General features: G+C 38.6%; 1 protein-coding gene across 9 annotated transcripts in view; it reads left to right on the top strand.

The window, feature by feature from the left end:
- The window catches only part of LOC127441395 (receptor-type tyrosine-protein phosphatase F-like), a 318,186-nt gene that overhangs the window by 159,297 nt on the left and 142,062 nt on the right, over nucleotides 1-16,827 (top strand). For all 9 annotated transcript variants that reach the window (XM_051698771.1, XM_051698769.1, XM_051698767.1 and 6 more), the window contains exons 3-4: nucleotides 7,068-7,213; nucleotides 10,973-11,114. In XM_051698771.1, coding sequence (XP_051554731.1) covers nucleotides 7,068-7,213; nucleotides 10,973-11,114 — 288 coding nt within the window. The remainder of the gene's footprint in view (nucleotides 1-7,067; nucleotides 7,214-10,972; nucleotides 11,115-16,827) is intronic.

Genomic DNA, 16,827 nt, shown 5'->3' with positions numbered 1-16,827 from the left:
TCTCGCAATCAGCTAAAGGCTTCTCATCTGCACTTTCGCACGAGTGTAACGGAACCAGCTCGCGAACATGATCTGCTCTTCTCTCTGGCGCGCGCGTGCAACAACCGGGCTTCACTCGATATTGCAGTGCACAGACCTCAAAACTGATGTGACCAATTTCAATTCTAGTGAGACTTTTCTAGTTTAAAGCATTAGTCAAGTCGAACCTCTCAAACAGTAGGCAGCCCTGACATGCCAAACAGCACTGAGGAGGAAAAGAGCAACACTGTGCTATGCGCTAATTTTCTTTTTTTTTTCATTATACATCATCACCTTTACAAAACTGTTTCACGATTTCACATGAGTAAAAGTAACTTATATTTTGACACAATGTTATAGTTTCATATTAAATAATCTAAAGGTAGACTCTATTAGACCTCATTTCATATCAACAGTGGCAGTTGTAGTTAGTTTCAAGATGTATTTCAGCTAGTACTTATTTTTTCATAAATACAATAATTTGTTATTATTATTACTATTATTTAAGACTAGCTATACTGACCTAACCATGGCGATGAGGAGCCTTTCCTCCTGTGTAATATGTATTTTGTGTGTTTGAATTATGTTTGAAATTAGGAAACAAACGGGATAATAATGGGCTCATATAAGTAAATATGCTCTTCAATTTTTAAAAGGGGGGAGAGAAAACTTCCTGTAGATCAACAACAACAATGTCACTTGATGCATGTCGTTGTTCTTGAAAACCATGAACAAAACTGTGCAACATAGAAGGAAATGCGACCCAGGATACATTAAATACAGGTTATGGTTTTACTATGGTGTGTCACCACTTGATTTCCAATGTAAAATCTGGTCCTGAAGCAAAACCAGTTGAGTTAAAGGTACAGACAGGAGCAGTCTGGATGCACTGTCACGCACCTACAGTAAATGTTAATTGTTAATACTCAGAACATTACTTTAAAAGCTCACACAGCTGATGTTATTTTTTATTTAGTAGTTAATTTAACATGCTATGCTAACATGTAAACTAACATGCTTTAGTTATATAACATGTTATAATTACATGCTATTTTTTGTATCATGTTTATAATTCGGTTTATTATTATAATTCTGTTAGCTTTCTTATTTATTTTATTTATTTTCAAAAGGGAGACTTTTTTTTTAACACAAACTTCAATAAAAAAAAAATGGTTTCAAGTTTCAATTATAATAAAGCGTTTGTTCAACCAAAAAAAAAAAAAAAACCTTCTGTTTTCACTCCTTTAAGGGTCATTGTAACTGATAATAATAATTATGTAATACCGTATACCATGATACCGTGAAACCGTTCAGATGGTTATCGTACCGTGAAAATCTCATAACGTTGCAACCCTATTGAATATTTTTTTGGTACGTTTTGGATATGCTAAAGCTGTTGTTAAAGGTGCACTCAATAAATGTAAAAAAAGTTTTACTCCTAAAAAAATGAATTGTAATTTTGAAACATGTGTATAAAATCATGAGTACTCACATGTGATGAGGACACTAGTCTTATCAGGAACCTTATTAATGCTGTTTAATTCTACATGGAGAGGGTCCCCTCATGGGGGCCGCCATTTTAGAATCATATGACCAGCTAAATAATACTCAATCTCAGTAACCGCCCCGTTATTGGACACTTTCACTCTTGGATTAAATTAATAATGGCTGATTGTGAATAGTGAATTTCTACAATGGCATCTGAAAACAATTGATTTTGAATGATTCTACATCCACACCACTAGGTGTCACTGCTGTTGTGAGATATGGGTTGGCGCTGTTTTGGAGGCATGAGGGGGACCTACACAATATTATGCAGGTTTTTTTTTTTTTTTTCTGTTGTTGTTGTTATAAACAGTTTTTATTGATTCCATATAGGAAATTAAATAGACATGACAGAATATACAGAATCAAATTATATGGGGTTATAACCCTTCCCCCCAAGCATTCCAAGGGTGCTCCAGTCGCCTTCCATCCCCTAAGGATGACCTGTCTGCCGATCATAACACTGGCTAGGACCCAATTTTTTTATGTGTTTATCCCCTATATTATTCACCGCCCCATCGCCTAAAATACAGAGTCTGGGGCAAAATGAAATTTGAGTGCCCAATATGTCACACATATAACTCTGAACCCTCAACCAAAATTCTTGTATCCTAACACACCACCAAAAAACATGCGTTGTGTCACCCTCTTCTGACTGGCATCGCCAGAAGGTGGGTGTGTCTTTAAGACCAAGCCTATACAATCCAGAGGGGGTCCAATAGAATCGATAAATTGCATAACTACTTGCAAACTTGCATCTCTAGATGTAGACTTGATGTTTTTTAGAACCATAGCCCACACTCCCTCCTCCAATATCAAGTTTAAATAAACTTTCAGTTTAAATAAATAATCTTTCTCCCATAATCTCTTGAGAGAAGTTGAAACTCCATCCCCCAGACTCTGAATTAGCAGGGAGTAATACACTGATGCCTCATGACCTTTTCCAAAAGCAGTAATCACCACTCCCAGAGTATCTGCCGCTTTAGGGGGCTGTATGCTACTCCCAAAAATAGTACAGAGCATGTGGCGCAGCTGTAAATACCTAAAGAATTGAATCCCAAAATGTTAAACCATATTTTCAAAGGATCTCAACACTCTACTCTCATATAGGTCACCGAGTGTATTAACCCCCCTCACAATCCACTCTGTCCAGCAGAAAGGGGACTTATTAATACATAATTTTGGGTTTAGCCATATGCTCGTGGCAACATTTAAATAAATGTCCGAAATAAGCACTCTGGGTACTTTTGTCCATACCGAGGGCAAATGCGAGATAATGTGGTGTAACTTAACTTCTCCAGTTAGTTTGATAGAAAGGCTTTGCAATGGCGAAATAGGGTCAAGAACTTCCTGTTCAATACAAAACCAGGGAGGGGCTCTCTCAGGTGGAAGTGACCAATGAACCAAATGTCTGAGACCGAATGCATAATAATAAAACTAAATCTTGGGTAGGCCTAGCCCACATTTGTCCATCGGCCTATGTAACTTACTGGAATGTAATCTGGGACATCAATTTCCTGAGGCCTTTAGACAACATTCGGTGCTTCAGATCTGCTTCTGCACTTTTAATATTCCCTTCCAATTCCACGAATTCTTGTGCTTTAGATTTTTTGGTGAATGAGGCATATTGTATGATCCGGCCCCAAGAACAGCCTTAAGTGCCTCCTAAGCCACACCCACAGAGGATACTGAGGACCAGTTGGTCTCCATATAGACATTGATTTCAGCCTTTAGCGTTAGTTGGAATTCAGGATTTTGCAAAAGGGATGCATTAAAGCGCCAACTATATGATTTATTTTTCTCCATATGTGGCAACACCTCTAAACACACCAGGGCGTTATCTGAGACTAAAATGTTTCCAACTGAGCAATCAGCAACTGATGAACTGAGGGACTATATATATAAAGGAGTAAATTCTATAGTCTGATGAAAAAAATGTATAGTCCTTCCCAGATGGGATCAAAAGTATCCAAATATCTGTAAGACCAATATTTTGTGAAGCGTCATTGTTGCTCTAGGGGGCTTGCAGACTTTTGCTTCACTACGATCAAGGACTGAGTCCATCAAAAGATTAAAGTCTCCTCCCAATATTATATCTTGAGGGGTGCCAGCGAATTGCAACATCCCTTCAAGATCTATAAAAAAACCCTGATTATTAATGTTAGGTGCATAAATACTGGCCAAAATAAGACTTTGTCCCTGAATTTCAGCTAAAACAATAATGACTCTTCCTAATTTATCTTTAATCTGTTTGAGACATTTGAATTGTAGATGTTTACTTAATAGTGTAATGACTCCCCTGCTTATTCGAGCCAGCATTATAAAAAACATGCTCACCCCATATATTCCCAAATTTTTCAGCTTCCTGCGGAGAAAGGTGCGCTTTAAAAAAAAAAAAAAACACGATATAATATTTCTTACGCTTAAAAGAAATAACCTTCCTTTTATTTATGGGGTGCCCCAACCCATTCACACTCCACGTGGAGACAGTCCACTCATATTAACATTTGACATGATTGTGTGTCAAAAACAAGATTATAAAGACCACATTCCAATATTAGTTCAACAGTCAAAACCCGAACATCCCCCAGAACAAAAAACAAACAGAAAAAAGAAAAACATGCGCATTAACCCTACGCACAACAGCGCCAACTGGCGTCCATCCCTCCAAACTCAAACAGTCCATGCACGCCTATGAGAACCCCCGCAACAACCTTGCCATTGGATTGCTCAAGTCTGGTGTTTCTGTAAAAATTTAGTGAGACAGAACTTCACAGCCATAAAATTGTCCTGAAGGTGTGATACTCTACAAAATAAACTCCAACCGATAGGCGGAACCAGCACAAAAAGAGCGCGCAGATTCCTCAAACAGTCAAGTGAATGTTCAGTGAGACGGTCCACTCAGGCTTGCAACATGAGTGCAACAAGATGACTCACTCCATTGACTTTATGAAGGACATCGCTTGCTGTGGGCAGGTGAATGTGTTACGGCCATCCTTAGCATCTATTCTCAATTTGGCCGGAAATATCAGTGCAAAAGCGACCTTCCATTGATGTAAAAGTTTCTTGCATTTCTTGAATCGATCACGTTTCTCTTTTGTTGAATTTGCAAAGTCTGGGAACCAGAAAATGCTGTGGTTCTTCCAAAAAAGCCTTCCTTTACTCCTCACCACGTGTAACACAAGATCTTTATCGGATGATATCAGAAATTTGGCCAGAATTGATCGGGGCCTGTCTCCCTCCGCGGATCGCCGAGCAGGAACCTTGTGAGCTCGCTTGATTTCCAGCTTATGGCCTGCTATGTTGAGCAGATTTGGAAGGAGCCCATCCAGGAACTTCACCTTACCCTGTCCCTCTACTCTCTTAGGGACTCCAACGATATGGATGTTATTCCACTGGCTACGGTCCTCCATGACCTCGAACTTCTCCCAGACACACTCCAAATCCACCTTGGTCGCTAGCGGATTAGCAGATAATTCCCTCTCCAATGAATCCAGGTAATCGATCCGTTTCTCAACATCACCCACTCTTGTAACCACATCAGTGAACTTCGCCTCCATGGCAGTGATTGATCGACGTATCACAGCAAGATCCTCCAAGTCAGCAACGACCTTCGTCAGCATTGCCGACATGTTCAGCATCTCTCGCCACATTTCCCGCACCTCACCGACTAAGTCGACTCCCAGGCTTGCGGCCTGCTCGGGGGCATCAGCTTGAGCAGGTAATTGTCTTTCAATGTCTCCAGAGCCCGAGGATTTTGAATTCTTTGATATATTGTCCTCCTAGAACAGTTATGGAACAGAGTGTATCGAATCTCACCAGTTTATGTCATAAAAAGTATTAAAACTAGCAAAGTGCGCAGAGCTCACCATTCACACATCCGATCCTCGCGTGGCGTCACATGACTCCAGGCAGGTTGTTTTAATGTGGTGGCTGATCGGTGTATGTCAAAATGATAAAATATTAAATGTTAAAATATGTTCTCCTGTACTTGCAGAACTATAAGTAAACCATTCGTAGGTTGATTTCTTCAAAAACTGTAAACAGTGTGTCTCTGTGGCACTATATAATGCTTTCTTAGTTTTTTTGAGCAGCTACATTGACTCATTGGCACAACTTTGGGGCGGTGCTCTCTGTTTGTAACGGCAAACGGAGTGAGTATTCACGAAAGCTACTTTATAAAAATGTTTATTGTTGTGATTCTGTCTGGTGGCGCTAGTTGCGCAGAAATGACATATTTTAGCTTTAAAGTTCAACAAACTAATTGTTTGTATATTGTTTTACAGTGCTCTTGGACTCTATATCATTTTTCAGTCACTTAAATTGTGATAGAATACCCTATTTGCAAGTGTATTTGTTTCCCATGATTAATCTATTTGGCAAATGAAAGTGTCCAATAATAGGAGGTTTACCACACTAAAGTGAATAGGATTTGGTGGATCATGGTGGCCATCAGGACGGTTGTGTTTAGGTGATAACTGTCATGCTGCAAAACTCTTGCAAGAATCACCCTTGTGAGCTTCTGCAGCATGAGGTTTACCATCTAGACTTCACCCACCATGAGGGCGGAATGAAATGTGAAGAACACAGCAGTGTTTTCCAGACCACTGATATGACTGCAGTCTTTATCTCATCATCTAGCAGACCAGCACAAATTTGTATTTAAAGTCATACCTTAGTCATGCCTGTAGATTACCTGAGCCGTTGTAAGTGCAACAACAAAGACTTGCTTGTAGTTTTTTGGATTATATCTTGAGTGTACTATGTTATTTATATCTGGGTGTACCATGAGATTCACATTTTACCCATATCATCCACTTTTTCCACGGAAAATTGCGTTGTAGCCGTGATTCTGCCAAATGCTCAAACAAGCCATTACGTGTTTGGACTGACTAAAGCGATACATGTCTTTATCTTTATGCTATCCTACCTAGCTAAAGCAGTGAAGAAACATGTCTTATTATTGTTCATATTACAAATGCGTGACAAAATCGCAGGGTGTGTGAGCTGCTCCCCCAGAAAACTGATCTGTATCATGCTGTGAATGGTCTGTTCAAAAACAAACCCAAATGTTGTTCAGCTACCAGTTCTCTTGCTACTAATACTAGCCGTACTGTTGTCGACAAGTTTTATGATAATACATATCCTTTTGTTTCCTTAAAACTTTTTTCCCTTTGTGTTCATATATGAGTTGTTATAAAGGCATGGGGCCATATTGAACTTTGTTGTTCAGAAGATGTCATTGAAAGAATAGGCCATTTTGTGAAGTATTAGATGACTTGAGGGGGAAATCCTCTCTCAGGGCTCAGTTGCAGGTGTTATGGCAACAGTGGTTCAATTGTTAACTTTGTTCCAGTGAAAAGAATATACGTAATAACTAGTTTAACACGGTTTTGTGCAATCACAGTTCCACTAATGGTTGTTCTCTCTTTCTCCTTTTTGTTTTTTTTTTTGTTTGTTTTTTTGTGTGTACCTTTTCTCTGCTTTCCACCTCACCTCTCAAGGCTTGCCAAATTTCGTTAAATCTCCAGAGGACCAGACAGGGATTTCAGGAGGAGTGGCATCTTTTGTGTGCCAAGCAGCAGGTGAGCCCAAGCCACGGATCACATGGATGAAGAAAGGAAAGAAAGTTAGCTCCCAGCGCTTTGAGGTGAATAACTGTCTTTCCCGCTTCTCCTTAACTTGTCAGAGTCTCTCCCATGCCACGACATAATGATGTTTTTTTTTCCATCATCAGGCTTTTGCCCAACACTCTTTTTTTTAACCCTTACACTCTTTTTTATTAATACATTCTTTTGTGTTGTTGTCAGCCACTTCACACCCCTCTCTTTTGCTCCTTCAATCCCCTCTCTCCATTTCCTGTCCAGTTTGTATTATGGTTTGAAGAGGGTTTATGTACAGCAGTGTGATGATCATTGCAAAAAATTATTTTCTTACTCAGTATTTTTAGCTTGTTTTTCAGTACAAACATCAAAACATCCTTAAAATAAGATACATTTACTTATGAAGCAAAGTGACAAAATATTAAGTGTTGTTTTCAGAGGAATGTGACAAAATTTAGTGTGGTTTATGCTTAGAAATAAATAAATAATTATTTATATATATATATATATATATATATTTGCCTATGGAGTAAGAAAATAAACTTAATTCAGAGTTCAAATTTTTTTTGTCTTTTTTCAAGCGTAAAATCTCTCAAAATGTGGTTAGACTTATTTGAAAACAAGACTAAGGCCCTATTTTAAAAATGCTAGTGCTAAGTGCAGCACTATGCCATAAGTCATAAGCGCAAAGTCAGTGGGAATGGCCATGAAGTTTTGATATTTTCATGCAAGCATGCGTTATGTCTGGGCACAAGTAGGTTTGGTGAAATCACCTGTGCAGTGCGCAAAAGGGCTGGATTAAGTGCAATTGAATTCTGAGGTTCTTCTCTGGGATTTCCACCACATGCATTCTATTAAATAGTCCATATCCTATCAAGCACCAGCAATATAAACAAAGACAGCATATTCATTCAAGTTGGTAGTGTAAATGGACTGTAAGCAATGAATTAGAAGAACAAAAAATGCACATTAACTGCGTCCTTGATGAATGCCAGGCATATTTATATGTCAGCGACACTCTCCTTTTATATGCTTGGAAAATTTGATTCTTCTGACTAAAATATAATCAAAATAACGAAGTGGTACAAAATTCATACCAATTCCAAACATTTTAGTGTCTCCTTCCTGCTCCTTTTGCAGTGACTTACACAATCTCAACAACAGGTGGAAAATTACTAGTAGGCTACAAATTAAATCATAAATACAATTGTAAATATACAATAATAATAATATATATAAACATAACAATAAAAATAAAAATAAACCATAAGCCATGACCCCTAGAAAGTTTAATCCAAATTTCAAGTGAATACCCCTGAAAATTTGTGATTGTAAGGGACATTATTTGATGTCCTGTACTTTCAGAATTTAGACAGGAACTTTATTATCACCTGCTGATGGAATCTCCAAACTACAAATGCAGCAACTTTATTTAAACTTTGCGCTGATTTAAGATGTGGTATTGAAACGTCTTAGTGTAAGGACCTATTTCTCAGGAAAATAGCAAATTGCGCTTTGTGCCACTTCATTACACACAGTACATCCACAGCTTGCACACATACACCCACAATAGTGCAAACACTTTGCACTGGAACAAAAATTGCACTTAGAATTGAATAAGATGTTGCGCATGGTCGTAGCTCTGTGCTTTGTGCACTTACAAAAATAGAGCCCTTAATATCTTATGGCATTTGCTCCTCAAGTAAATGTATCTTGTTTTAAGGATGTTTAGATAATTTTTTCCTAGAATTCAAGACAAATATACTGAATGACACTTTTTTATTATTATAATAATTACAGGATATAGATAGTATTGTATATGGGGCTGTTCACACGATGTATGCGATTTTATGTCGGTCTGTGCTATTTTTCAATTAGGGCTTCATAATTAATCTAATAAGTAGTCAAGATCATAATTTGTGCTGCCACAATTTACTAATCATGAAATGGATAAATTACAGCATTCCATTGAGGTATACTCCCGTTGTGCAAAAATATTCTATTTACAGCAAGTTTTTTGTAGAAGTCATATTTGAATAACAACATATTTGAATGAACAGTTTTGTTATTCCTGACTTTTTGTTTAAAGAGTCTGCATCGTCTCTTTTATTTAAATTTTTTTTTACTCTAAAATGTGCATGCATAATTAACTGCACCAACCTGAAAAATACAGTTTTTTTTTTAAGCTAAAGAATCAAAATTTATGAGACATTTTTTGTCAGATTTTATTGCAGATTGGACATTTGTTTGGAGATTTCAGTCTTGCCCTGTTCAGGTTGATAGGAGCTGTACTTGCATCACTAGAAAATAGCTGCCCAGGGAGAATGCCAAGCTGGCAACTGAGTAAACTGACTTGCCTTAAAGGGACTTGGGTGGCTGCCTCATTATTTTCCAGCTAGGGAGAATGTAGCTTCAAGAGGAAAAGCTCAGCTATTCATCTTCAAAAACTGAGCATTTACGCTGGCCTCCCCCAGGTCTCTGCCACATCTGGTGTACTCATAGTCTCCCTCAGCTTATTACCTATAGCTTTAGCTTATTATCTGTAGCTTTAGCCAGCACCTGGCTATACAGTAAAGAGTTTACAGACCATTAAGGTGGAGCATGTGTACTCGTAACACAAATGCACACAGATTTCCACCTGGGCGGAGTGCACAGTAGGTTATATACACTGAATTTATCAATTCCATATTACTAAGTGTCCTGTTTTACAGCCCTATGCACACCTTGCTGCCTAAGGCATACCACAGTAGGACTGAAATTGTCTGTATTGAAGAAACATTCCTACAGTAAAGCATGTTATTCAGGATTTGGTGAGAAGACCAGGAAAGAGAATTGAGTGAGAATTTGGGCAGAGGAACGAAAGATTCTAAGTGCAGTCTTGTGGAATAATTCATGGGACATTGTTCATTAAACTGTGTGACAAAACCAAAAATTGTAAGAGCAGAATACAAAAAAAAAAAAAAAAAAAAAGAACCTGCAACACAGCACTTGATTAACTAAATGTGCTTTTGCCACAAAAGAGCAAAAATATAACAAAGCATGATGCAAAATGCACAACCCAGTCGGTAAAAGTGATGAACAATGATTATTTGTACAGTATTTAAACATCTGATTGCAGAAAATGCAAAAAGATTCCATTTTGACCTTGGCCACATGACAAAATAAAGCCCACCCCATCTAAAGTTCTATCCCATGGATGGACATTGCGGTTATAGGAAAATAACTCAAGAAAGCATTAAGCTTGGGGCCTTGACGCTGACTAACACCCCTGGAGTCACGAGTTCGAATCCAGGGCATGCTGAGTGACTCCAGCCAGGAGCAAACAAATTGGCCCGGTTGCTAGGGAGGGTAGAGTCACATGGGGTAACCTCCTCGTTGTCGCTATAATGTGGTTCTCGCTCTCAGTGGGGCGTGTGATGAGTTGTGCGTGGATGCCGTGGAGAATAGCGTGAAGCCTCCACACACGCTGTGTCTCCTCGGTAACGCGCTCTACAAGCCACGTGATAAGATGCGTGGATTGACGGTCTCAAACGCGGAGGCAACTGAGATTCATCCTCTGCCACCTGGATTGAGGCACTACGCCACCATGAGAACTTAGAGCACGTTGGGAATTGGGCATCCCAAATTGGGGAGGAAAGGGGAGGAAAAAAAATAAAGCATTAACCTGAAAGTTCTGAAGGAAATTATTAAAGACCCACTACTCTTTGAAGATATATGATCTGTCTTAGGGTTTTCAGTACATTTTAAGATGAGAAGAGAGGAAAATATCTGACTGTGTGAGTGTTGTCTGTCTCTTTCTCTCTCAGGTGATTGAATTCGATGATGGCTCTGGCTCAGTTCTCCGCATCCAGCCACTGCGCACTCACAGGGATGAAGCCATCTATGAGTGCACGGCCACCAACAGTGTGGGAGAAATCAACACCAGCGCCAAACTCACAGTGCTGGAAGGTAAGACCCAGCCATCTGCCCTGGGCTTCTAATGGTCCTTCATATGAGTGAACACAAAGCAATACTTACAGTATAAATTATTTAATACATGTCTGCCTTTTTTTTGAAAGATCACTCATTACATTCATTAAGGGGGTCTCAGGGCAAAAATGCTACCAAAAATGACAAATATCCCCTCAAAATTCAAAATGTGGGGGCACATTTTAAAATCTTCTGTAGTTCTTAATATTCTATTATAGTCCTAGATATACATATTATGCTTAAAACATCAGTTGAGGGTGATTTAATTATTAGGGTAAGAGATTAAAAAAATCTCAATCTTGAGCATTTGTATTAATTAATGGATTAAATTGATGAATTTGACATAAATAGATATAAGAATTTGCCCTCATGAAGGTAGAAAATGCTCCTGCAAATCAAATCCATGGGCAAGTATTGTCCCTTTATGTAAAAGTTAATATATGACACTGTTCTGCACTGTTTGTGCATTACAGACATGAATAATACCTTAAACTTGTTGAGAAGATGTTTGCTATTACTTTTCTAAGCAGTTGCGCTAAGTACACAATAAAACTACCTGAAAAACAAAAATCTCATAGACTTGCATTGAAGGAGGGACCAAGAAATATGGATTTAATACCATAAATCAATATCTAAAAATGAAAAAAGGAGTAGTACATTGACATTGCATTTTTGATTATCTTTCTTACCAAAGAAACTTGCAAGAACATGCATACAGTGTGTTGTGGAAATAGTAGAACTCATAGTATCTGTATGTATTTGGGCATTGAACCCTGTTTTAAAAATAGCCCTCTCACTTGTTGTTCAGTTGCCCCTGGAATGCACGAAAGCCAACAGGTCTTGTCCCTTCTGTGTCATTTCAGGTCTAGATTTGAATAGGGAATTGGCACAAGGTCTATCTGAGCGTGACGGAATGCCAAAAATTCAGCCCCTAATAAAATGAATATGCTAGAATATACCTCAGACGTCAGAAACGCAATGACCAAAGATTCCTGGTAGTTAACGGCTGACCCACCCAACCATTGTGTGTTTGGGATTACACACATGCCCCCAGTGTAATCCTCTATAATCTTATTGTTCACCCCAGCATAGGAGCAGAGGCAAATTAGTTGAAATTAGAAGCCTCTAATGAAGAAATAATTTCATGAATGTTGAGGACAGGAGGAGTTCTCTGGCTCTGTTCAGACAGGAACAGGAAGAGAGAGAAGCCATATAGAAGGCAAACACTTGGCTTCTTTAGCTGCTTTTCCACCGTGAAGTGGATAAGCTGGACGTCCACAGGATACTGCGGGACAGAGAATGAACTTCATTTATAGCTCATTGTTCATAGCTAGCAATGCATCATTTCTGTCCTACAGCAATGCTCAAAGACCAGCACAAAGGAGAAGTTGAATGATAATGATGTAGTCTAATGACTTACTAAAGGATGTCCTTTGTGGCGCATTGAGAGGGTCTTGGGGATCTCAGCCGTAAATGCTATCGTTTCTCAGGCCTCATCTTTACACTGTCATAGAAACTATATGAGGCCTAAGTATAACACATTCATCTTGATCACTGTTTGAACAGAGCAAAAATGTGTTGCAAAATGGGCTCTTTGGTCAATAACCAGGAAATACCATGGTACTACTATGTTTTTTGACATGGTACCTTGGAGTACCTCAGAATAACATGCACAGTACATAGCATAGTGCATGAATATTGTAATCATTTAATACCATGGTATATGTATTTCAAATAACCATGTTATTACTCTCAGATACCATCATTGTACCATGATACAGCCACAACATATTTTTGTTAGGAATATATGTGTTATGTATTCTAGAATCCTTAAATGGGGGGACTGTCAGCTACTCTATAGCGACCATGTTGTGTAATTGTGCTTGCATCCAGAAACAAGGTGGCAGGTGTAGTGAGAAACACACTGGCACCAATTGAAATGAACTGGGCCTCACACAAGACACCAAAGTATGTGGTGGTTTTTTATCACACGTCACTTAAGGTCTGTATGTGTGTGTGTTTATTAATATCAGACAGCACCTCCCTCCATCCTCAGGGCACCAGCTAAGGAGTTTCACCTTAACAGTAAAAGAATGATCCAAATGGACCATTCAATTAATTAGAAATATGTCAATAGGAGGGAGCTGGTCATCTGATTAATCTGAGGGATTCATGAGATTCGGCCTAACCCTTTAGAGCCCTTCTGTATCATCAACACAAGGAACACACAGTTGTAATAATTTATTTACAAATATATAAACTACAAAACTACAAAATGGTACTAATATGCTAAAAGATCAAATAAATGAATAGGTAAATAAAGTGCATAGGATGGGAAGATGCAAGTGGTTGAATTGGATGTGGCAATGGCAAAGTATGACTATTATCTTATGGAAGATAAGTTGCTGATTCTCTGTTAATTAATAAGGTGAAAACCTTATTTCTATTAAACAAATAACTCAAAGATTATTTGCAAGACATTTAATATACAGGTTATGTAATCTAAAGAACATTAGAAAATCATAAACTGATAGTATACACTAATGCCAAGGTCTTGGTTTAGTAGTGATATTTACGTTCTCCTTGATCAATCGATAAGTTCGGTGACGGCGATGTTACATTGGGGAAGGAGCTAGATTCCATTTCAACAGCCTTGGACACGAAGGAGCTGAGGAATGCTGATCTCCTGGAAGCACAGAGAGAGTTCTTGCAATCTGGAACCAGCAGATATACTGCCCTTAAGTCTGTTCAAGTTTCTGTATCTGGAACACGCAGATGCACGAAACTTGAAGAGAAGGTTTGCTCGCCAGAGCTAAATTTTTTCGCTGTAGTTATCTCCCTGGTATAGGGATTCCGAACTTGGCATTGCAATAGTCTCTTGTAGTGAGACTTGGTACTTGGTCGATCTTCTTCTGTCTCTCGGATGGAGACTAAGAACGTTGGATGATCTGTTGGATCATCTCTCTCATGGAGTGAGGCCAGAATGGAGAAGTGTTTTAGAAGTGTATCCTGTTAACGACCCTCTAACGGTTAAAGGTACTTGGGACATTGATTATTATTCTGTTATCGCTCCCAAACCCGAACAGCCGGAAACTCAGAACATTGATTATTATTCTGTTATTGCCTCTCTCTTGTAGAGTAAGACCAGAACAAAGGTGTTTTAGCAGAGTATCCTGTTAATGACCCTCTGGACAGGGACTCAGGATGTTGATTTTTATTCTGTTATTGGCTCTCTCTCATAGAGTGAGACCAGAACAAAGGTGTGGCTGTTGTAAGGATGCTTTATACCTTCCTGATGAGGAGGAGATTTCAGTTTGGTGCTTCTTGTTTCAGGGTTTGATTGGCTGCTGAGATCGGAGGGGGCCCACACATTGTGGCTCACCCTCCCTTCTCTGTGAGGAACATTTGCATATTTTAAAGTAGATAGTTAGAACAGTGTCTTTAAAGTCTCATCTATGCATTGTTCCTTTTCCAAACCTCAAAAATACTCTTGGCATTTCTCTGAGACCAAACATGATACTGAAAGATTAAATATTACGCATGCATTAATTTATACCACCATAGTTCAGTTTGTGTGAACTATTGTGCTAATCGAACAACTGCAGTTTACATAAACAGTTCTGTGAACATACATGGAGTGAATGTGTTGCAGTTGGTGTCCATGTTAGGAATAAAAGTTGATGTGTAAAGATTTGTCTTTGGTTTCTTTGTTTCAGCTTTTTCCACATGGTAAGATAATGCTGCTTTGAGAGGTCTTGAAGAATTTTATGGTCCTTCTCAACACTGGCCTTAGGATGGGGGGTTTGAGAGGTTGCTAAGAAACCTCTCATTGACCAATGAGAAGGCTTTTCCAGTGGTTGGAAGATCTTTTCTGCCTTGTGAGGGGTGTCTGGCAGTTGTCCGAGCAGCTTATCTGATGGCTGTGCTTGACATTTGTTTGTGTTGGTCCTGCCATGATCCAGTCAAAATGAAGCATATTTTCTATACCATGAAAGTTAGAGAGGGGCTCTGACATAAACTGGGTCATGGAATGTCACCTGGTCTGATTGTTCACCACATAGCAAAAGACAGGATCAATCAAATAACAAGCCATCTTTGTGCTTAAGTGAGTTAAATAGCCCAGTTTTTTGTTAACATCTTAAAAAATTGGATGACCTGGTTTACAGACTTTTGTTAATGTGCTAGAATTTGTTTAAGTAACAGGAATTCCTCCCCACCTGAATTTAGCAGGTCACACACAGCTTAGGAGCCTATGAGTCACTGCTTCTCCCTCTCTAATTGCTCACTTCAAATTATTGTCTAACAATTAATGTGAACATCACACAATTGATCCCAGTTCAAGCAGATGTCAGTTACAAAAGAAAGTCTGCTGTAATTGCTGATCTGTTCGGATACTCATTGTCGTTTACCACAGTGAGCCACTCATGCATTGTAAGGGCTCGCACGTCCATGAAAACTAGATGCCATAAAGAATACCAGCAGGTTTAATTTCAACTTCGTTGGCTGCACTTGCACCAAGGTTGTGGGCATTAGTTGCTCACAGCTGTTGCCTGTTGAATAAAAATGTGCCATGCCTCTGTTGTAATCACATTGTACGGATGCCAAGATGGGCCTCTGTGTGAATTTATAATGACTTCGTCTCACTGCACTCTTATTTCTCCATAGCTGAGAGATTTGAGAGATTTGACATTGCTGACACTCAAGGACTGAAGCAAAGGCAGAATGCAGAGCAGTTTGTTAGACCTGTGATTCACATTGTTCAGGTTAATCATTTTAAAATAGTCCACTAAATCACAATCAGAAGATACAATTCTGACCTTAGTTTGGCTGCTTTTGTAGTGAATTAAAGTACCATATAAATACCATAGTACAAGTATATAGTAATAATTTATTATTAAAGCAATATCACACAAGCAATAGTGCTGTTATGTCCGTTTATAATCACCCTCGTGCCTGTGACCAAATCACAGTCGTGCTGATATATATATGGACATTGCAAGTGTGATATTGTTTTTATACAACAGTTTTTCAAACAAGTAAATAAACAAGGAAACACCTAGGACTGTCCCAAAAAACACTTTTGTGTGTGGAACTAATTTCATATGCTTGAAAAATGTTACTTTAGAACTAGTATTCAGTCAGTCAGTCATATTTATTTATAAAGCACTTTTAAAAACAACAGCTGTTGGCCAAAGTGCTGTACAGAGTTTAAACAAATAATGTAATAATTAAAATTTGGACACAAAACACAATCACAGACAATGCACACATTTTTTTTTTTACCACTGCACCTACTTGTGACCATATGCAATAATAAATAAATGAGTTTTAAGAAGAGATTTATAATCATCATATGTTGATGCAGTTTTTATGTAAAGTGGCAAATTATTCCAGAGCTGTGGAGAAGCCACTGAGAAGGCTCAATCTCCTTTCAGTTTGAGACTTGTCCTTGGAACAGTCAACCATAGACTATTGGTTGATCTGAGGTCTCTGGATGTATTATGATGAAATTAAAGAAGATCAGATATATATGGAGGAGCCAAACCATGCAAACCCTTATAAACGAACAATAATGCTTTGAACTGAATACGATGTTTGACTTGGAGCCAGTGGAGAGAGACCAGCACTGGTGAAATATGTTCCCTCTTCTTTGTTCAAGTCAACAGTCTAGCGGCAGCATTTTGGACAAGCT

This window comes from Myxocyprinus asiaticus, chromosome 5 (assembly GCF_019703515.2).
Source record: "Myxocyprinus asiaticus isolate MX2 ecotype Aquarium Trade chromosome 5, UBuf_Myxa_2, whole genome shotgun sequence".
NCBI lineage: Eukaryota > Metazoa > Chordata > Actinopteri > Cypriniformes > Catostomidae > Myxocyprinus > Myxocyprinus asiaticus.
This window is presented reverse-complemented; position numbering and strand designations above follow the sequence as displayed.